Source organism: Seriola lalandi, unplaced genomic scaffold (assembly GCF_002814215.2).
Source record: "Seriola lalandi dorsalis isolate HSWRI2012SDOR001 ecotype SW California unplaced genomic scaffold, Sedor1 jcf7180002054144, whole genome shotgun sequence".
Lineage (NCBI taxonomy): Eukaryota > Metazoa > Chordata > Actinopteri > Carangiformes > Carangidae > Seriola > Seriola lalandi.
Genome location: NW_019524697.1, coordinates 304,267 through 326,957, shown reverse-complemented (window position 1 = coordinate 326,957; position 22,691 = coordinate 304,267). Strand labels below are relative to the sequence as shown.

Here is a 22,691-nt window from a genome sequence, read left to right as displayed (position 1 = left end):
AGGACCACGGTGTTGAACAGCTCCAGGATTTCAAAGGTCAAAGCTTTTCCCTTTAAGAAACAGAAGGCAGCTGCCATTATGCCCCATGCTGATAATATAATGGTGTTCCTGAGTTGGTTGCCGGAGATTATTTCATGCTACATTAAATATTTTTACAAGAATGGAACCATCAAAGCTCCTGAAATGTCTATGAAGGACTCTGTTTTGATATAAAATCTGTTACTATCTTACATAAATTTTCTGAAGTAGTAACACCACTGCCCTTCTCATCACAGTTTATTTTGTCTTCTTTATTGATTGATTTTTGTTATTGACTCACTGATTGATCTTGTGCCTAGATGCACCAGTTTCTTGAAGTCAAATAATTATCACAGGTCACATGTTCAACAATCACAATGAGTCAAACTGCCACCTCTTCAATGGAGATAAGGAGGCTTTGTCCATTTAAAGGCTTCTCTAAAACTCTTACACAAGGTCATTGTTATGTCAGGGACACCCAACTAAACAGCTCAGACTAAAAAGGCAGGAATTTTTGGGTCATCTGACTGTACCAGTGGCCCATCAGTTTTGTATTTCCTGTCTTGTAGCTAATGCAGACTGACTTCATCTTGGCATATGATACACTGTATTTATACTGAAGAAAAGATGTGACACATGATTTCATGAAGTGCTAACTGTTGGCTTGCACATTGGCTCTAGATTCTGTAGGTCAAGGTTGGTGCGATGTTAACAAACCTGCAGGGAAAAGACATGCAGTTGCAGACAAGTCTTGGACAATCAACCTTGAGACAGCATAAGGGAGCAAACAATTTTATTCCATGGAGGGATCACATGCTCCTCAGCAATGTGAGGAAAAATCACAGGTTCTGAGTTTGTGACTGTCAAGACCAATTGGACAAAGTCTACCAGAAAATGCACTTCAGTCTTGTGATGAAAGTGCTGCTGGCATCTGTGTAATGTCCATGTCTGTCCAACAGGAGGGGGACAAATTAAAGGAAATACTATACAGTGTTTCAAACTGCAGTAAATATCACCTTGACTAATTGGAATCAGTTTAAAACACTGTAAAATAAGATGATGTAGCAGGGCGAAGTTTCAAAACTAATGATGAGATACCACATGAGGAGGACTGAAAGAAAAGTGGACCCTTACTATCATGGACTGAAAGACACTTAATGAGGGTATTTGCTTAATAACATCACAAGCCTTTCAAAATGACCTCTGACAATCTTAACAACCATACATAGCTTTACCTGCAGTTACTGCTGGGGTACTAATGCAAGATGTCCCCCCCTTGGTATTTTAAGCCTCCACTGATCATCCTCTATCAGCCAAAACAGCACATACTTGGTTGAAAGAACTCTCACTTTATGTGCATGCAGTTTTCAATGTTCTTTTCCTTTTGTGCTATTTTTAAACATGAAACAGCGAGGTCTGCATAATGTGAAGCAGAGAACAGAAAAACTAACCCAGATCTGTCACGTGAAGCTCCACTGGAAAATATGAGCTTGGCCCAAAATCCACAGCAATAAAACAGTTGGGTCTAACATGGTATAATAATGATTTCAGCCAACACCATTTGATGTATAAAATTTCAAACTGATTGGATCAAAATGCCTCCTCAAATGGAGATATACGTTCGAGCAACAACAATCTTGAGGTCCAGACAAAAATAATCCCTGGCTGAAGTCAATAAAGCAGCACCTGTTCGTGCTGCTTTAATGAACACCAGAGGGAATACAAAGGCAAAATGTGATTTCCTGTGAGACCCAGTAATGAATGCTATCAAACTGGCACGTCACACTCCACACTCACTATTATTCTGCTGAATATCAGAGAAGCTACAGTGCTTATGTCTCTATATATTGTTTTCGCACTGCAGGTGTAGTGGGATTATTCTGATTATTCTCCCATGGGAAACTGAGTGTTTAACAAGACTCAACAGTTTATGGCTATTTTGTACTACCGGTATATTCACTATTGCTTCACTTTCACAGTTTAGCCCAAAAACTAAAATTAAAAAAAGCAGAAATTGTCCAATTGATAAAATATTGAGAAATAAACAAATAAATTACGTTACAAATTGCATTTTGATGTGTCTTGCAAGCACCAACAGAGAGAACGAGCAACTTTTTGGCTCAAAACAAAAATGCGTTTGTACAACCATAGAGATAAACTGACTATGAAACTTGTGGTTTACCAGAACAGAATATTCTCACAGATGCTCTGCAGATTTAAGGGAATGAGAATATGCTGAAAACTATTTTAACAAGCAACTGGTAATCAATTTAAACAGGAAACTAACATTAGGCAGATGGTTTTCCATGTTGTTCCATATTTTACAAATTTCAAAAATAATAGAGTGGAATGTAGAAAAGAGTTTTTCTAGCAAAGATTTTACACATGACAATTTAATAATGAAAACTTCTTTAGAGAAAATATATTTGTTTTGCCATTCCACAAATTTACATCATACAAAATTATATATTAAAATCATGTAGAAACAGCAGCAACAGTATTTAAACCATTACAAAAATGTTGTTCTTCAAGGCAAATTATTTGGCTGGTTAAATCCTTGCAGTAACTAACAGAAGTCTCTGTTTCTCCTCATCGTCTGCGCATGCTCTGGTCGACGTCTCTGGTTAATGTGAGGCGGCTCTGGTGAACTCATCACGATGTCTATGGATATGGGAAATGAAAAGCGATCCAGCATCTGCATGATCTTCTCCTGGGGAACACCATGTTTGTTCCTCCTTGAGGTTAAAGAAGTGCAGTGAGGTCATGTTAGGAAGTTCAGTTTTCAAAGTCTGCACCGGCATGAATGTGTGATATGATAATAAATAAGGAATCATACTTTTCAAGCTCATAAGGATCCAACTTCCAGCTGGTGTCAGGTTCACAGAAGTCCACTTTGTATCCTCTCTCCAAGGCCTGTTCAAAAGTTGGACATTTTTATTAGGATCTATGAAAAACTATTTATTAGTTCATTAGTACTATTAATATGTGACATCACCACCTACCATTTTGACATATGGCTTCATTTCCCAGGCTTGAATGTTTGTATTATCAATAATAATTGGAGACCGGCAATCATGCATAGCATCTTTAGCTGAAAGACGATTAAACACACACACAAAAAATTATTGAACAAAGTTCTGGCAAGAAAATAAAAATCTCATCAAACCACATTTCTAAAGCTTAACTTGTTTTCCTCATATTGCAAAGACTTCACTGGCTGAACGGGCACCTTTTAACATTTTTGATTTAAATAGTGGTTCACCAGACCACTGTAACTCCTCTTCAGACACAGTACTGTGCAAATGTGTCAGGCATTTAGATGTTTAGATTCTTATCCACTACGCAATACCATCAAGGAGGCTTCTGACTGGTTCAAAATTCATTCCGCAGAGTGGAAATGACCCCGGACATATAGCCAGAGCCATTAAGCTATCTTCAGTGAGTCCTGCAACAGCTGGTACGTCCCCCACAGGGCCATGAGCTCAACATTATGGAGTCTGGGATTACAAGTACCTTGAAGAACCGTGTTCATGTGTACCGAGGAGAACTGATGCTGCTTTAAAGGCAAAGGGTGGTCACACCAAATATCTATTTCATTAAAGTTTTTAGTGCACTTTGTATGAAGTTACAAATAAAAACTATTCATGGCATTATTTTTGAAAGAAAACTTGCTTTACTTTTAGTGCCCCAAACTTTTGAACGATACTGTAAGTGTAAAAAGTTCATAATAGTAATTATGAAGACAACAATAAAAAGATTGCCCTGACAGAAATGCCTTTGTGATGCAATGAAAACTTTTCTCATGCTAAGGAAATAATTATGACGAACCACTTAAGTCGCGTGAGCGTTTAGGGAGACAATACCTCTGCTCTGGTTCCATTCATGTGCCACGCCAAGAAGGCCTGGGTCATAGCGGTAGCCATTCTTTTGAGCAAAGTAGTCATCTGTGCTCAGTATCAGCCCACTGGGACCAGTGGTGAGCAGCTCCCTGTGAGAGAGACACGTCACAAATGTACAACAAAGATAATACATTCAGGCTTAGAAATTGAGTGTTAGGCTCTTTTAAACTGAATACACACATTCAAGTGAATGGAGATTACACAGACGTACCTGGCCAGTGTAGATTTCCCAGATCCTGGCAATCCCCTCATTAAGATCAGCACCAAAGAAGAGGATGCATGAGTGTTATCAGAAGATCGGCAGTGATGCTGTTGCTTCCAGAGTTCATTTTCAGAAACAAATCTCTGGCCCCTGTCATTGTCTTCATCGAACTGAGACCACTCTTCTTCTCTGTCTCTAGGCCATCCCCTATTTCCGTCATCTGAGTATGTGTCGTAGCTACAACCCTGTTCGTCCCTGTCTAAGTGATGTGGATAATCTCCATAATAGCCCTGAGTGGGGGGACTGTATACATTCTGAGATGGGAAGCTTGAAAATGTTGGAAAATGTGCCTCCTCTTGATACTGGTTCGGCATGCCTGAACTTCTCCAGTTATGATTCATGTGTGGTGGCGGGTTTTGTGGATTTGGGAATGCAGATGGGGGTGGTGCGTGATGGAATGGGGGTGTATGTAATCTTGGGTTTGGTGGTCTGTCCAGTGGTTGAGGATAATTCCAGTTATTTTGAGTTGGAGCAGCTCTACCAAAACTCGGGTCCATGCCTGGTCTCGGCCTTCTGGGGTAGTATGGCTTATTTTGATACCAGTGAGGCCAGGAGGGCTGGTTCTGTCCACTGCTTTTCCGGAAGCCGTCAGATTTTTCAGATTTCATTGCGTGAACACTTTTCTCCTTGCGTACATCCTGAGTCTGTTTGCTGGTAGATGTTTTTGGAGGTGAGGGTGGTTGAACAAAACATTTACCTTGTTTCCCTGGGTTACCATTAGCACCATCAGGTGTATCGATCTTCTCAAGCTCTTTATAAAACTCGCTCAGTGTGTCTTCAATGTCAGACTTGATTGTGGCTATTTCTGGAGGAAATGCCGGACCAATGAAGGTGGTGCTGGTGAGTCCTACCTCCTTTAACACACGCTCCCTCACACTGCTGTCCCGACTGATGCAGTCACTGCTCACACAAACAGGGTTTTTGTCAGCAGAGGCATCTCTACCACCTTCAGTACTTTCACCCACACAAGAGCTTTCTACATCAGGAGAGGCCGAACAGGAGGATTCGGTGTAAGACATCTGCATGAAAACACATTAAAACAAAGTTACTATATTAGAACGTATACAATTATAACTAAGCGGTGTAGTTATTTTCATTATAACATAAGTTGTCATTATTAAATCCATGTTTACAATTTCATTGTAAAGGTAAATCAGTATGACAGTGTGTTTGCGCACTTACAGTCATTGAAGTAATTTTACATTAATTTAAGCCAAAGCCGAAATCAAGCCTAACAGTTAACCGTTAGCTAATGCCATGACACGAGTTAGACAGAAGACGGTGAAAAAAACTTTGTTACGTTTAATACTTCACTACCTCATCATACCAACATAGAGTAAATGTCGTTATTCGTGAATCCTTACCGTATACATCAAATACGAATAAATAATGGGGGGAAAACATTAACCAAAAAAAAACCCGGCACACAATTTCAACATTGTCAATGCCTTGTGTTTACGGAAGTAACATTGTCCTTCTTTTCCTCATTAACGGCTAGCTAACCCGCAAGTGAGTGCGTTAGCGCCACCAGCTGGTCTGGAGCAGCACAAACTACACTCAGTGGCCGCTGTTACTTTCAATCAATCCAGCTGTTTTCCCATAAAATCTAAAATACTTTTATGATAACTTGTATTTAAACAGGATTAGTTTTAAGATATACTGTAGAGTGTTGGTGTTAACTACCTTTTAAAGTGACACTTTGAGACTGCATTTATGATCTTTTCTTCTGGAATGATATAACAAATGTAAGGCACATTTTTATACATATTATATTATAATATATTATATTATGTAGTTATGTTTAGTTTGAGCTTTACTATTAAAATGACAATAGAGAATCACTTGCTTTCAAAGTAGGTCTAAATAACTATTTAAAGTGCTTTACAATTTTGTCTTAAACTATCATGAGCCACAGTTTGTTAAGTATTGCACTATCCTATACAGTACATGTATGTTATTTAAAAAAAGTTTGTCACTATTTATTGGCGTGACAGCTCCTGATCATCTCTCAGTTATCTGGCTTCAAACAAAACACAATTAGGGGTTTATGAAGCTAAATTTGTGTTTAACTTACTTAACTTTACAGACAGAAAAGTAGACAGAAGAGAAGAGGAATGGTAGGAAGTGATGACATGATTTTACTGGCAATTTCTCCACTTTAATTAGTCCAGTGAGACTACAAAAACTACAGAACATAGACCATGCGTAGCCTTTACCTTTTTCACTAATTTGTACAGTTTTTCCGAAGTTGCAGCGTACTCATCATCATACAGTCTTATGTACCTACAGTAAACCACCAGCAAGCAATGTTTGAGTATCAATCATCGCCAGTTCCTCGTCATTCACCCATTCATCTTCCACCTGCGGAACAACAGGTTTGCGAGCTGGAGTCTGTACAGTTTTTAAAGTGCTTGGTGTCCCAGACCTCCGAGGGGGGTTGAATGTCTTATTTACACTTGGAGAAGCCACTGCGCCCAGATGGGCGAGAGATGGTGGAGACGGGATACGAGAAAGATAGTCCAGAGCTCTTCTCCTCTTCAGGCTTTTGGGGTCTTTCTCAGTTGAAGGGGTTGCTGCAGGAGTGTTTCTGCTGACAGGTGTGAAGGATCCAAGGCTTCTGATTGGCTGCTGACATACCAGCTGCATATAAAGAACACAATTTTAGCTTTTAAATCAACTACAAGTGGTTATGAGAGCAAGTGTATTAAACAGCCCTAGATACCACAGCAAGTGCATAAACTCACACTGGTGTCTTGTCTTCTGTCTGATGTACAAGCTGGGGTTTGTGGTTGCAGAGCTGGAGAACAGATGGAGCTCAGGCCATTAGACTTGACTAAATGTGAAAGCTTCTCCTCACAAGTTGGAAAAAAGTTCTCCTGACTCTGAAAACACATGACAAAAATTATAGTTATGACATTTTATTGTATCCAAACAAAGGAAGTACAAAAGAGAAAAGTCAACACCCACGTCTAACCATTTTAGTATATGTCTCATTCTGATTTCTTCACCACATGAAGTATTTTGGCTGTGAGAGCGTCCAGCCTTTGATGTAGAAGCTGAATGATAAATACTGTTTTTGAAGCATGTCAGCAGCTAAAAGGTTTTGGATTTAAGCACTGTACCTGGACCAGGTTTCTGAGCTGGCTAAAGGATTCCTGTAGATGAACCTCTTTGGGGTTTGTAGAGAAGACGGTCAGATCTCCAGCATACACAACAGGAGTGGGACATGTGGACTGACCTCTGAGCTGCAGGTTACTCAGAGCCAACAGCACACGGGGTTTTACGACATCTTCCAGGCCAGACTGAGAAAAGCTGCTGAAACAGCGCACTTTAACAAAGTTCAGTCTTCCATCAGCCAAATAAAATGCAGGAGAGGAACCTGTATTCAAAAGTAAAAACAATTATTCAGTGAACTATATGGTTATGGAAGAAATAGTAAAGAGGAAAAAAAAAAAAAAAAAATCACCAACCCTGTCCGTCTATGACACTGATGATATATCCTGTGAGATCAACCTCTCCACACAGTGGCTGGAATTCTGGGTTTTGAATATTCACAAAATTGGTAGAAACCCTCGGTTGAAAACGAGCTGTTAACCACTCCTGGGAAGCCTGGATGATAAAACAAATCATACATATTAGAAAATATCTCCATCATCTAATAATTCACATACATTATATGCATAACTCCATAGGTAAATCATGTGTACTAAAGACAGTAGTTTCCTATAATACCTGTAGGTCCTGAAACTGTGTTTTCTTTGTCCCAGTGAGTTGAACAGTTTCAATGCCGCTGCGTTTCTTTCCATCTGAAGTGGTGAGGTTATAGACTTTGTATCGACAGCCTTCTTTCAGTAAAGACTGTAGATCCGAGGAAGGCCGCCAGAGATTCAACTGGTAAACTAAAACCAAGAAAAATAAATTACAACCGGTATTTGGACCCACAACAGTACATAAGTTGAAGTAATCATTAATAAGTCAAAATAGAGGAAAAACACACACACCACTGCCAGGTTGGCCCATGGAGTCAGCAATATGGAGTCTCCACACAGGTGTAACGTCTCGTTTAGGACAGCCCCCATCATCGTTTTCTGCTTCCAGAGCTCGACGGTATCGATCCTGCAGATCAGCCTGCTTCTTCTCCATCAGAGAGTGACGGTAGGTTTGTAGAGTCTCTAACTGCTGTTCACTCAAATGAGCCTAGGGCATGGAAGTAAGAAAGATATGCAACTAAAACTCTATTCATAAAAAGACATTAAGTCAACAATATGTAAAGTAAATTTCCTATCACCTCAAGGTAAGATGGGTCATCCCCCACTGCTTCATACAGCTCCTCTCCATCTTGCAGATTTGCAATATCCTGACGACTTATTGTCCGTCTTCTGCGTTGAGGTTTGTTATTACCTGAAGATGAGAACTTGTTAAAACTTCTCCCAACTCAATATGTACATAACAAGCCAAAAATATTCCTACCTTTCTCCTCTTTTTCAAATTCAGTTTGAATCTTGGCAAAAAGGATTTCCATGGCCTTCTGTTTGTGGCTGCTATATCGTCTCGCCTCCTTCTCTTCTGCACGAACAGAACGGAACACAACGCCCCCATCTGGTTTCCTCTCCATCCACTGGAAAATGTAACAAGCATACAGTCAAATGGATTGTAAAATGGACTTCCAGGAGTGATAGTAAATTAATCAAAGATGAAACTCACCTGTAGGGGGTAGCTTCTCAGTATGGTAATGTCCACACATCCTACTGGCCCTCCATTTCTATACAAACAGGAGACAGGAAGCAGGAATGGCCGGGGATCTCTGTGAAATCCCAGCTTAGTATCCCACCGTGCAGGTCTGCTGCTATTGGTACAAATCTAAAAACAAAAAACAAACAATAAGTCAACATGTTATGTTTGTTGAACTTGTCGAAAGATAGAACAACTTTTGATCCCCTTGTTAAAGTACCTTTAACATGAGTGATTCAGGTGCCTCCAGAGGTGAGCAAGCATCTTGTGATCCCACCAGCTGAGCCCCATGGATGATCAGTTTCCAACCGACAGCCAGTCGACCTTTGTGAAGCATGGCAGTCAAAGGTTCATCCAGCTGGGCTTTAATGGCGTACCATCCGTCTGTCAGCCAAACAACTGCAGATGGGGATTCAACCTTGGCATCAGCTCCTTGTGGAGTCTTGGTGTCATTACGACTCTGTCTGTTTGGGGATTGACCCCTGGAGACGATCCCACAAACACAGAGCACCAGGGTTTTGGCTGCTGTGTCGTCCTTTTCCATTATCTTCCTCAGAGCTGGCCTACGGCTGTGGTCGATCTCCACATCATATCTGAGACATGTAAAATAAAGTAAATAATTAATTAACATTAAATGTAAAATTAAAACACTTCATTAGTCAAAAAAATACAATAAAATTAATTTACATAAGCATACTGCTCTTCCCATGTATTTTATCCATTAGCAAAATAAGAATGTATGTAAATATGTAAAAATGACATGTGACATATGTAGAAATGACATATTTACTCAAACTTTTTTTATTCTTATATAATTTAATCTAACCAAGTAGAAGTACTGAAGTACTTAATAAAGTAAATCATTTAAATAATCCACAAGTATCTTAATAGTTTTAAGTCATTTTTTTCCCCAAGTAAAAATAGCAAATTTAATTGGTTTCAGCTTCTTTGTCTTCTGTGATAGTAAACTGTATCTTTCACTATTGTTTGGACAATTCAAGATATTTGAAGGCATCACCTTGGGCTGTAGGGAATTGTGACAGTCATTCTTTTTTAGTAAACTCAACATATTAAAGACCAAACAATTAATCAAAAAAATAATTGACAGATCAGTCAATAATGAAAAAATAATCATTGTCCGCATCAGTAAAACCAAGCCTATTGTAAAGATTACACAAATGGCATTATGCTATGTGTAATACTAGGGTTTGTTCAGGAGTATATTTGGTATTTACACATTCATAGAACTGATAAAAAATACAATCCTACATACCTGTACTTGAGCTGTAGGAGAACTTGCTCTGGCGTGAGATGGAGGCTTCCCATTGTTTCTGGAAAAGATCTTTCCATGGAGGCCTGTTTCCACACAATCCATTTGTAGTGATTATACACCCACTCCTCACTTATCAGCTTAGGATCCACACCTGGGGTGTCACATAAAGCTCTGTGGACAGCGAAAAACAGGATGATGTTCAGTGCTATCGGCCCGCAGGCTGCATTTGCAGACACCAAGATATACCTGGTTTAATAAAAAACAAACAGTATAATACGACTACGATTACAAAGACTGATTTAAACTCAACCTCAAATTAATAATACCTATAAAACTCTTCTTTCCCTGCAGTCCCATCGTTGCTGGGGATCAGCCATCCTCCATCAGCAAGCTGAACACCACCTCCGTCTATAAATGCTTCCAGTTTGAGGAACTGTTGCAAATTGAAGCGAAAGGTTTCTGCAGTCTCACTTGTGATCTCAGACACATGCTGATGTACTCCATATCCATACAGCTGAAACACAGCAGCATCAAGATGTTTACATTACAGATATTTAAATTAAATACAACAAAATGCACTGTGACAACATACACTCTGAAGTCCTGGCCTTGCCTGTTTCAGAGTGTATCTTGCAGGAGGTTTTCCATTTACTGCAGCTTTTAATGGGATCCTCGAAACCCCCGAGGTTTTGGTTAGAAACAAACTGCCTGGAAATGGTCGAATCGTCTGCCGCTTCTTTTTCCTGATTCTCATGTCTTGCATATCCCGTGCCAGTTCCACATTTTCAAGATTCAGAAACATGTCTGTAAACCATAAAGACAACATATTTGTACCTGTTATACAGAGTGTTTACAGTGTATCATACTGACTTCATCCCAAAAGGTTACTTCACCTTGGCTTCTGGAAAATGTGTTCTCCACACATGATGCCTCTGCAGCAGCGTCCTCTGATCCACAGCCAACAGGAACGTTTTGATTATCCTTCAAATAATCGTTTGTAGTATCAGGCAAGGCCACTGTCTCAATGTCTTCTTTGCTTCTATTACCAGTTACATCTATACTGCTTTGTTTCTTTTTAGTGGGCGGTACAAAAATGTTGCTGTAAGAGGGTGCTACAAAGAGATGGTGGTGTTTATTCTCCTCCTCTTGTGGTTTAGATGAGCTCTCTTGGACAATAGTTCTTTGTTTTTTGAATGGGGGAACAAATGCAGAAGGTGTTCTTATGTTGTCCTTGAGGAGTGTATTCTTGTGACTCTCGGTCTTTGTGTTTTTCATGAATGGAGGAACAAACACTGGCATCTTGGAATGTGCTGATCTGCTCTCTCCTGAGGCTGAATGTTGTGTTGGTGTTGTCTTTTGCTGGCTGGTTTCCACATAGGTTTTTCCATTCCTGTAAGACAAAAAAAATAACATAGATCACAAAGAGCTGAAAACTTGTGTCTGCTGCTTGAAACCATGGATAACAACTCAAAGGCAACTTACTTGTGTGGCCTTGTGATGTTTGGATGAAGAGAGACGCTGTACTTGAAAGCTCTCCTGTCTTTAATTACACCTTAATTAAGGAAAAAAAAAAAACGGATCAAGAGTCATTTAATTTATAAGACAAGGTATGCATTCTTTAGATAATTAGTTTCAGTGCTAATGACTTACTATTTGGACAACTTTTTTGTGGTCTGAGTGTTGAACATCTTGGACCATCAACAGTCCTATCAAATTCTTCCAGCAATCGTCTTTTCAGCGGAGGTTGGCCTAGAATATGTCAAAACAAGTCAAGTCAACCATTAGAGATTAGATAAGATTAATAGTGATGGATATAACACACAGATTCACAGCTTAAGATTAGTAATAATCAAACATCTTAATTTTTTTTGTTAATTTCCTAAATAACAGTTCATGTGCAATATGGGAAAAATCTATTAACTTAAAATGTCTAACAGGGCTAAAATAGTCAAAACTTTGACCCCAGTTGAAAGAATTGCAATTAAATTAATTTGTTCTTTAAATAGTCCATATTCAGTAAGATCTGAAAACACTGAGATAAGATGTGCAGCCACTTACCAGTCATATCTGCATCGTCTACTGATCTTTTCCCTCTTCCTTTTTGTTCCTCTACAGATCTGTTGTTGGATTTTGGGTCATCTCGCTGTGGCACATTTTCTAACGTCACTGAGAGACTCTGGCCAGCTAGACTTTCATCCTCTAACAAAGCTTTAGTGCAGTCAAGAGCTTCCTGGGCCAGAAACTTCTGCTGGGTCTCAGTGCAGCCACTGAGATTAAGTGACTGTAATATTAGACCTGAAGACTCCTCTGACCTTTTGAGCTTCGGTCCCTCTCTGCTGCTTGTATGATTTACTTCATTGTCCAACACATTTGCCATCTCAGCTCCGGGAGTGTCATGGAGGTTGTCCACCGATGATGGGGTAATTTTGCCTTCTTTACACTTCCATGCCTCTTTAAGCGCCTTTTCTTTGATCGAAACAGAACCATGTGCACTTGAATTTTGTAGAGTTTCATTTTCATGGTAAGTCTCTTTCATAGACTGAACACATTTGACCACCTCAGGGGCACTTTCCCTCGCAGGCATGTCCTTGTCTCTGGCTGTGGTGACATTAGAATTTGAACTTTTCATATCTTTCACTTTTGATGGATCTGTTTTATGGGCGTCATGTGGGCTTGTTGAGCATGAGTTTGAATCATGACTCTCCCCATCTGTAAATTCTTTCAAAAGGTTCTTTGCTTTCAAAAGATTTTTCTCTGACACGCGGACTTTGGCTCCCCCCGCAGTTGTGAAACCACAATGTACTTTTTCTGTATTTATTCGAGTATCTTTGTGTTTATCACTCTTCCCTGTGTCCGAAACAGCTGGGATCTCTGCACTGAAACTGATGTCACTGAAGAGAGCTTTTGCCTTCTGGAGGGCCTCAGAAGAAAATGCCACAGGCTTACCACTGGCTGCAAGAAATCCACCATTCCTGAGTGATGAACAAGAATCTGGTATCTTGGCATGTGTTGGCTTTACACTGATTTTGTCCTCAACTCCGTCACATTCACTTAACAGAGGTTTTGCTTTCTTCTGGGCTGCAAATGAAATAGCAACTCCTTTTCCACTGTTCTGTGGTGGCAAACGGTCTTCTTTTTGTTTCAGTTGTTTGTTTGTGTCCGTAAAGACAGCACTTTCACTCAATAGCGATTTTGCTTTTTTTATTGCGTCATCCGACACAGATACTTTTTTTCCACTGGCGGTACAGAATCCACCACCACTGCTGCTAAATTCACTGAAGACAGAGGAACCGATGTTCTTTGATATTGTGCACAATGGGGAAGAAAGTGGCGTTGCCATCAAAGGCGGGTTTCCATTTGGAGAGTCTGGTGTGTTCTTCAAGACACCTTTGGGAATCTCCACATCATCATGATGCAGCGAGTTTTCATGGTTGACAACTGGTCGCACACTCAAATTTTCAAACTCAGCGCACCCACTTCCACTCTCTTCAGAGGTGTTTGTCACCCTCTGATGTTGTTTAAATTTTGAAAGGTGTTTCTTCTCACTGCGACTCCCTCTCACAGGTTCTACACTTTTATCACGGATTCCATTGCTACTGTCCATATTGTCACAGTCTTTGAAGAAAGCATCTGCTCCTTGCGTTGCCTTTGCAGGAATAGAACAATCATCAAATTCTTTCAAAATGTTTGTGGCTTTCAACAGGTTTTTCTGAGACACACGGACAGTTGATCCCCCTGCAGTCATGAAACCACATTGTACTCTGTCTGAATTTCCAGTATTGTCTTGTTTCTTGTCGCTATTCCTTGTGTCTGAAACAGCTGGGATCTCTGCACTGAAAGTGATGTCACTGAAAAGAGCTTTTGCCTTCTGGAGGGCCTCAGCTGAAAGTGCCACAGGCTTACCACTGGCTGCATGAAACCCACTATTCCTGGATGAAAGGCTAGGAACAGGCATCTTGGAATGTGTTGGTTTTACACTGACTTCATCCTCAACTGCTTCACATTGACTCAACAATGATTTTGCTTTCTTGAGAGCTGCAGATGAAATGACAACTCTTTTGCCACTGGCTGTCTGAAATCCGTCATTTTTAGGTGGTGCAACTTGAATCTGATTGGCGAGATGACCTGTTCTTAGAGCATCTCCTTTCTGTTTCAGTTGTTCCTTTGTGTCCTCATCTGTATGAATTTCATTCAAAAGACACTGGGCTTTTTTCATTGCATCAGCTGACACAGATACTTTCTTCCCACTGGCTGTAGAGAATCCACCTCCATTGCTCAACCGATTAATGGCAGAGGAACCAGTGCTCTCCGACAAGTTTCCATGGAAAGAAACTGCATTTGGTAAAGCCGATGTATTCTTAAAAGCAGAACTCTGAATCTCCACATTATGCCTCAAAACCTCTGTTGCTGGTCCAGCCTTCACTTTTTCAAATTCACAGATTGGTGCTTCAGAGACGTTTTCTTTAATCCCCTCGACATTTTTGAATTTTGAATGTTTTTTCTTATGACTGACACTTGCAGGCAAGGATTCTATGCCCTTTTTTTGTTTTATTGACATGCCAGTGCTGCTGTCACTGATGTCACAGTCTTTGAAGAAAGCATCTGCCTCTTGAATAGCTTTTTCTGAAATATTAATCCCTTTCCCACTGGCCATCTGGAACCCACTTCGACACATGGATTTGTCCATTCTATTTTCAAAATTTCTGGCAGAATCTTTATCTCTAATGCTTGTGACCCGCCTCTGCTCGGTTTTAGCATCAACTTCACTGCTTTGCGCATCTGGTGATTTCTGATCTGTCAGATTTTCCTCTAAATCTGCAAACAAAGCTCTAGCTTCGCTAAAACATTTTTTTGAAACTCTCAAAACATTTCTTCTCTCAGTTTTAAATCCTACACAGAGCATCAAAGGATTTTTGTTCTCCTGCTTGCTTGTTTCAGTGAACCCAGCTCTGTCAAGGTTTTTGGGTTCAGCTGACATAATACTGCCTTCTGAGGTGTGCTTCGAAGAGGAAGACACGTCTTCAGTAGAAGAATTTTCTTTTTTCATTGCACTTGACGATGATATAACTGTGGATTTACTCTTTCCCTTTGATGTCACACAGTTTGCTTTACCATCTGAAACTGGGGCCCTTTTATCAAGCATCACAGTTATTGCCAGGTGCTTTTCAGCATCTGAACTAAAGCTGTCATCAAAATCAATGCCCATAAGAAAATCAGGGTCAAGTTCTTTGTCAACTTTTTGGGGACAGGTTACATTATCTTGACAATGCTGCTGCAGCTTTGCAGTTTTGAACTGTGTAAATTCAAACTGGCTATCTGCTTCTTCCAGGAGAGTGCACAGTTCTGTCACATCAGCTTTTTGTGAAGCTGTTAACTGGCAACTGATATCCCCAAACTTTTCACATGAATAAGGTGGCTGGTTTGAGTTAGAGACTGTATTTTTCAATACTGCTTGATTAGTCATGCTAACTTCCTCTTTAGTGTCATGGTCTCTGTTGATGGGCTGATCACTAAACGTCCTTTCAGCTTCATTCTCTGCAAGGAGACGCTTGGCTCTCTCTAGGTTGGCTGAAGAAATTTGTATACCCCTATTTGAAGCAGTTTTGAATCCTGATGCATGGACGGAAGAAAGAGAAACTGTTGTTTTCTCTGGGAAACTGCCATTAACTTGACTATTGAGTGGAAAGCAATTAAGGTTATTTGCGGTTCCTTTTGCACTGCTCGGGGGTTGTGTTGATGTGCTCTGTGTGTGCAACTCACTCTCTCTGCAAGGGCCCAATGTCTGGCTTTCCTTTATTGCACTGTGCAGCTTGGCATCAGTGTCAGCTTCTTGTAAAATATCATCCAAAGGATATTTTCCATTTCCTGTGTTTGTAGATAGAAAAGAAGCAGTCGTGTGGATACCAGCTGTACATCCAGTCCACTTCTGACTTTGACCAATGTTCTCCGAGCTGGGAAGAATACACAATGTTGTCGTCAGGTGAGTGTCATCTGTAACAGCAGACTGGAATCCACTGTCACTGACTGTGCCCTCATTGATGGAGTAATTTTGATTAGTGTTAGAAACGTGTCCTCCGTTACCGACACCATTACAGTCCTGGTTAACATTTGTTTGCCTTGCTCTCTGTTTAGCTCGTCTCATGACTGACAGACAAGCCGATGAGGAGAAGCCATTTCGAGGAGTATCCTCTGCTACTTCACTTACTTTACTGGGGTCTAACATTTGACTGAAGTCTTGCGCAAAATCTCTGCAGAGCTGCGACATGTCAAGATCCTGGACTTTTGCTTGTACAGAAGTAGGTAGATTTTCTTCATTTTCCTGTTTTTGTATCTCATTCCCCCTGACACTGCAACAGTCTGCTTCACCTGGTGCTTTCCCCAACGGCTTGGCTTTGTATCCTGAAAGAAAGCATGATGATAAAAAAGGATAAATTCAGTCAATGTACAAAAATAGGTTGTTTCCATGTTGATAAAAAGTGTATATCATTTTATCTAAGAATACTTTGACATGAATGAGTAATGTGTTACCAGAATCTGGAATCCCTGGTACTGGGTCAATCTTCTGAGACTGGGTTTCTTTTCCTTGAACTTGTGTTTTTGACATCTCAATAGAATAAATAAATTTTCTCTTTTTCTTAGTAAATCCAGAGTCTGCGATTTTCAAAGGTGGCCTGAACAGCTGGCCAGAATCAGAGTCATTCGGCTTTTGTTCTGTCAAAATGTTCTTAAAGACACCTCTGTGAATCTCTACATCATCATGATGCAGCGAGTTTCCATGGTTAACAACTTGTCCAACGTTCATATTTTCAAACTTGGTGCATCCACTTCCACTCTCCTCAGAGGTGTTTGTCACCCTTTGATCTTGTTTTGAAAGGTGTTTCTTTTCGCTGCCACTCCCTCTCATGGAACGGCCAGAATCAGAGTCACTCGGCAGTTTCTCTGTTAAAATGTTGTTTTCCACTTGTGCAACACGACTGTTATCATGGCAAGAAGAATCTACAGTACAGGGAGGAATTTCAGATAAACTCAATGGAGACCACTGGGTTATCTCAACATCTCCATTTTTCACCGGCGGGGGAGAGGAAAGTTTGACAGGTTCCCACTTATCTGTTCTCTGTTCGCTGGACACAGCATTTTTTGTAGATGACATGTCTGTAGAGCTGCAACCATGTTCTTTGGTTGGAATGATTTGCTTCCTCTTGATTCTTTCAGTTTTCACTTTTCTCAGCGCTGAACTACTGTTGGCGAAAAATACTGAGAGAACATTTTCAGCTCCATCAAGAACACTCGCAACTGTGCTGCGTATTTCTCCATCCTCAATAGCATCTGGTAGCTTCTGTCTCCAAACACTCTCACCCCGATTCTGGGGGGAATTGTGGAATTCTGGATTATGATCAGACACTGGGGAAACAACACCTGTTGATTACAGACCAACAATCAGTATTATTTTACATGTTGCATCTAAACACCTGTGAAAAATAAATCTGTTGCAATGCATAGCTTTTTCAGTCATGCTCAGAGCTACTGTGCCATCCTAAATGTGAGCAAATTGTAAAGGAAAAACTCATTACCTCGGTGAACAGTGGGCACGTCATTGTTTTTGGGTGATACTGCCCCATCTCTGGATGTATTTGAAAGATAAGGAAAAAGCTTCCGTACAAACTAAAAACAGGTAAGAAAGAAAAAATGAGTTTCAGAAGAAATTTCAAACACCAAATTATCCCTATGTAAACTATAATGGTATGCCTTGTCCTTTAATTTCCTAGTAACAATCACTTGATTCCTTGATTCCCTATCTTTTCACACATCAGACCAAAGACTTGGCATTCTGTAAAATTCTACAAATTAATGAGATAAATATACTGTATGTCTGCTGTATATTGGGCTGGACAAATTACTCACAACAACATTGTTTTCATCAGAAACACTCATTGGGCAGGGACTCTCATCTGTTTTAGCTGTAACATTGAGAAGACACATGATTAGTTAATAAATCACTCACACACACACTCTCACACACAAAAAACCAACTGAGTCATTTGCTTACATAAAATCAGGGTGGATAGCACAGCTGGTGGGGTATTCAGAGAACTGGTCCACGATATATCAGGATGAATCTGTGCACCAAGACTTTCAGATATTTGCTTGGCATGGCTGATCTGTCATTCATACAACAACACAAAGAGGGCAAACTTTAACGTTATCCATTACTCCACATTCAAATACTGGCATTTACTGGAGGAAAAATAACATCACTCTTTGATTTAATACACTTACTGGGGTAGGAAGCAAATCTGTACAAATGACAGAAGCAAAAAAAACAGTAATGATTAAATCTTTATTTGAAATGTAATTCAAACAGGTGGAATACAGATTAATTTGCAGCTCACCAAAACTGTCCTGACTCTGAGGCCGGACTCCTGGGACCCTAAAAAGAACAAGACCAACAATAACGATCAGCAGTGAAAACACAAGTAACTAGGGAAAAACTAACTTGAAAATAGCTCCATTATCACCAACTTAACAATGTGTGGGAATATGATTTTAGCTGTGTATGTGAGTCTTTCCTCAAAGCACAAATCTTCACCATCAAGAGTTATATCCAAAATCAGATAACGACAATTCACTAAGATAAAAACACAGTTTTTAGTCATGGCAACCAATAAGAACTATGCAAAAAATTAAGAACTTCTCTTTCAAACAGCACAGGTAACTAAGTCTGTTGTTGCACTTACCCCTCTTTTGACATCTCAAACAAACATGGACTTTGTGTTGCCGTCCATGGCAGTGTTTCCTTTTCTAAAGGTGCAGCACAGAGAAATAATATTTTATAGATGTAACCTCAGGAAAGCTTATCAATGCAGACATAAGTAGGTTACTACAAATTAGAATAACATATTTAAAATGCCCAATGCAGACATCCAATCCCGTTCTGGATACATTTAATCCATCCATCCATCCATTTTCTACCGCTTATCCTCTAGTAGGGTCGCGGGGGGGCTGGAGCCTATCCCAGCATCTTTTCGGGCGAGAGGTGGGGTACACCCTGAGCAGGTCGCCAGTCCATTGCAGGGCAAACACATAGAGACAGACAGCCATTCACACTCACAGCCACACCTATGGTCAGCCACGGGGAGAACATGCAAACTCCACACAGAAAGATCCCACGGCCGAGCCTGGACTCGATACATTTAATGTTATAGAAATTTTTGATTTATATTACTGCATTAGTCAACGGTCAAATTGTGATCAAACATTACCTTGCTCAACAGTGAAGGACTGCTCATCTTCAGTTTCAGGGGACACAACTCGATTGTGTCTGAAAACTTTGGGTGTTGAAAACAGCTGACTGTCAAGTGCAGTTTTGTTGAAAGGCGTTTTAAAATTTCCCTCTTGGTTAGCACAGATGTCATCTTGATCAGAGACACTTCCCTCATTAATGAACGCTTGAGCTGTCAGTATATCAAACCAGTCGGGGTCCAGTGGTCCCAGCTCTAAATTGGGAAATAAAAAATGGCTTACAGCTTAGTATGAAGTCCGCCAAATCCAAAGTACAGTGCATGTTGTTTTGAGTTTTGTGTTTGTATAAAGAGTATTATTTGGTAATTATGCAACTGTGTGTACAAGTGGTGGAAGAACATCATGAACACGTTTGTAATGCATGAGAACAGCCATGCAACAAGAACAACCTTTATGCAACTTATAACGTTCAAACTTATTTTATATTATATTAAACTGCACTGACCTTAAAAGTCCCATTTTTACATTGCAAGTTCACATAACTCTTATCTTACCTTTCCAGATTTCATCTTTGAAGGTGTCGTACATGTTTGTTGAGGCTAAGTCCATTCCAGGTGACTTGTGTAATCCCTATGAGTTGTCACACGGCACACCTGAGGAGAAATAGTTTGCATCATGCTTAAACGCTAAATTAGAAAGCAGAAACTGATATAAACTACATCAAGTTAGCTTTAAGCTCGATGGTGCGATACCTGGCTTAGGATGGGCAGTCTGCTGCTACTTCCGACCACACGTTACGTGGCTGCTACTCAACTACGTTAGCTAACTTGATAATAAAACTGCTTAAAACAAACTGTCGAGGGTAAAATTAGCTAACGTTTGAATCACAGCCGTAGCCCGTGGTTGCCAATGTTTAGATGAAACTATATTCAGGTTAATTTACTGCTAACAGCACTCATTGGCAAAAAGAAATCAGACGGCAAAAATAGATTTGGCTTTCAAGTTACACTAACTTACCATGACGGCGTGCGAGACTCTCGACTTTCATGTTGCGATGAAATTTACAAAATGTTGACAACAGACCACAAACTATGCGATAAAATGACACAGAAGTATTTACAGCGAGTCAATCCGCTAGCTAGTTAGTCCCTGCTACGAAAACAAACCTCGCGCGCCGCTCACCGGAACTCAGCTCGACTTCAAAATAAAAGTCTTGTGGAGATTTCAGTTTATTCTATAGATGTTTTCAGTGTTTACATGAATATTAGATTTCCTTTGTAGCAATGCACGGCAATTATCATGAAATTGGTATACATTTTTGGGTACGTTAATTCCCAAAATCTTGCCTTTCAGGTAAACCTTTCTGTTTGTATATACTACTACTACTACTACTAATAATAAAAATAATAATATTACTACTACTACTAACTATAATAATAATAATAATAATAATGATAATGATAATGCACAAATTACAACATGAAACCACAGTTAAGAAATGTTTTATTTTATAAAGTTTTATTTTTATTGTTACATATGTGTACAGAACACCAAAGTACAGTACATTGCAAAGGCAGTAGTATTTACAAGGCAAGAGGCTAAACCATCAGTTCCTGTGGAAGCTTTACAAATATGTAACTATCTCTTTTACTCTACATGCAACTCAAATTGTAAGTTCATAAAAATACAATCTTATGAGTTTGAGCAAAGCCCCCATTGCACTATGTACAATTATTCAGTTAAAATAGTTTTCTGTATTTGTTCATAAACATTACTATTACACTTTATAGTACATATAATTTGCAAGCTTGGCAGGTTTAACAGATGAAACAAAATATTTGTTTTCTATAAATCTAGTCTGATAAAAGTACGTCTTTCTCTTGCAAATAATATAAATAATTTACCTAATTGCTAAAAGCTGCACAGTTAAAAGGTACAGTAAGATGTTTTAAGTAACAGATAACCCACATAGACGAATGTAGGTTTGGTAGACATTACAGTAGATTTGCAGCATGTGAAAGTAGTTTATGTGAACAACTTATATAAATCAGTATCCATAATGCCATCTATGATGGTCGTCAGGTTTAAATTCACACACTCAAGCACCTACACACAACACACACAAACATACACACAAAAGACCCAAGACTTGAACCAAGTAATGAGGCCTCCCTTTTTCTTTACCAACAATGTTCATGTTTTCTAATGATGTGATATTCAAATACATTCTTTCAGGATACAGTAAAAGTCTTCCACTTCCATGAAGGATTGCACATTTTCCCTTGACAATTAAAACAACATAACTGAAAGAGAATCACTTAGCTTTGGTATGTCATTTGTTAAATGTGAAAGTTGTTGACCTCAGTAGCAAGTGGTCGCTTTGTGAACATTGCTATTATTAGTGCAATAAAAGCCTAACCTTCTTTAGAACGGCAAAGTCACTCGTGTGTCTTGAAACAACAGTATTGCTGCACATCGGAGGATCTGACTTTATGACATTCTGATGTACTCTGAGCAAGAAGAGGAGGAGGTGTTTGGTTATTCCCAAGAGAGCAGAGTGCTTCTTAAACTTCTGAGATGATAGCAGAAACCCCAGACAGGACCAGAGTCTAGGGATAGCACATGGTACTGTGCAGGAATGACTGTCACACGCTGCCAGACCGCCATCAAAGAGTTGAGCCTGAAACCCTGGAGTCTGGGAGAAAAGCTGTGATGGCTCGGTAGCCTTGGGCTCGTCTGATCATGTCCCGGATCTCTCCATTAAGTTCCATCAGCTTGACAGAGATTTCTGTCAGGTCCTGCTTTGAGCCCACCAGAGCAAAAGTTCCTGTTTGACCCAATGTTTGATGTCTGAAGTAGATATTCAATAAGGTCTGGATCTCATCCTCAGACAGGCTGCCAAAGATGTCATTAGGCCACATTGTTCTGCAGTGAAAAAAAGAAAGTTATTTGTTTGACTATAGCTATTTATTAAATTAAAAACTAACTAATTTACAGGGAAATAAGCATTTATTTTTTCCCACCTGCATTCACGAATGTAGCGGATGGCTGCTGGAAACTCATTGTTCTTCAGACACTCCAGGATGGCTTGCACTGCGGTCTCAGAGGAGCTAAAGGTGGGCTCAGAGCAGGAACTCTCACGGGCGGCAATCTCATCATTTGTCACTGAGGCTGCTGCTACCCTCAGGTTGCTCTTCAACTCATTTAGCTCTCTGGACATATTTGTCAGCTAAAGGGTTGAAATATTAGATTAATATTATGAAACAGG

At 39.8% G+C, this 22,691-nt stretch overlaps 3 protein-coding genes across 6 annotated transcripts in view; all 3 read right to left on the bottom strand.

The window, feature by feature from the left end:
• Positions 1-794: 794 nt before the first annotated feature.
• Positions 795-6,535, bottom strand: n4bp2l2 (NEDD4 binding protein 2-like 2). Of its 2 annotated transcripts, none has more exons than XM_087173274.1 (6): positions 6,396-6,535; positions 4,129-5,198; positions 3,882-4,006; positions 3,021-3,109; positions 2,855-2,931; positions 795-2,753 (listed from the first exon to the last, which is right to left on the bottom strand). In XM_087173274.1, the coding sequence occupies exons 2-6, from the start codon at positions 5,196-5,198 to the stop codon at positions 2,585-2,587; spliced, it is 1,530 nt and encodes a 509-aa protein (XP_087029400.1). In that variant the 5' UTR covers positions 6,396-6,535; the 3' UTR covers positions 795-2,584. The 2 variants fall into 2 exon arrangements, with proteins under 2 accessions (XP_087029400.1, XP_087029399.1); XM_087173273.1 differs by lacking the exon at positions 6,396-6,535 and adding an exon at positions 5,544-6,188.
• brca2 (BRCA2 DNA repair associated) lies at positions 6,316-20,586 on the bottom strand. Its single transcript, XM_023403552.2, has 27 exons — positions 20,441-20,586; positions 19,978-20,076; positions 19,444-19,677; positions 18,919-18,982; positions 18,574-18,611; positions 18,461-18,477; positions 18,231-18,342; positions 18,086-18,141; positions 17,755-17,845; positions 16,712-17,599; positions 12,242-16,582; positions 11,834-11,932; positions 11,666-11,735; positions 11,077-11,573; positions 10,797-10,987; positions 10,510-10,697; positions 10,184-10,354; positions 9,131-9,503; positions 8,884-9,039; positions 8,650-8,797; positions 8,468-8,580; positions 8,181-8,376; positions 7,912-8,078; positions 7,650-7,788; positions 7,302-7,558; positions 6,924-7,061; positions 6,316-6,819 (listed from the first exon to the last, which is right to left on the bottom strand). Exons 2-27 carry the CDS (start codon positions 20,030-20,032, stop codon positions 6,463-6,465), a joined length of 9,156 nt encoding a protein of 3,051 aa, XP_023259320.2. The 5' UTR covers positions 20,033-20,076; positions 20,441-20,586; the 3' UTR covers positions 6,316-6,462.
• A 323-nt stretch (positions 20,587-20,909) lies between these two features.
• The window catches only part of frya (furry homolog a (Drosophila)), a 46,199-nt gene continuing 44,417 nt past the window's right edge, over positions 20,910-22,691 (bottom strand). For all 3 annotated transcript variants that reach the window (XM_087173269.1, XM_087173272.1, XM_087173270.1), the window contains exons 60-61: positions 22,447-22,652; positions 20,910-22,348 (exon numbers count right to left, since the gene is read on the bottom strand). In XM_087173269.1, coding sequence (XP_087029395.1) covers positions 22,090-22,348; positions 22,447-22,652 — 465 coding nt within the window. In that variant the 3' untranslated portion in view covers positions 20,910-22,089. The remainder of the gene's footprint in view (positions 22,349-22,446; positions 22,653-22,691) is intronic.

Coding starts and splice junctions, on each gene's coding strand:
- n4bp2l2 (XM_087173273.1), bottom strand. Junction 4,007..4,128: donor GGGAAATCTACACTGGCCAG/GTACGTCTGTGT, acceptor TCTCTCTCACAG/GGAGCTGCTCACCACTGGTC. Junction 2,754..2,854: donor GATCCTTATGAGCTTGAAAA/GTATGATTCCTT, acceptor TTTAACCTCAAG/GAGGAACAAACATGGTGTTC.
- brca2 (XM_023403552.2), bottom strand. CDS start 20,032: ATGGACTTAGCCTCAACAAACATGTACGACACCTTCAAAGATGAAATC. Junction 9,504..10,183: donor CTCCTACAGCTCAAGTACAG/GTATGTAGGATT, acceptor TACATGTCTCAG/ATATGATGTGGAGATCGACC. Junction 7,789..7,911: donor CACAGTTTCAGGACCTACAG/GTATTATAGGAA, acceptor TTTATCATCCAG/GCTTCCCAGGAGTGGTTAAC.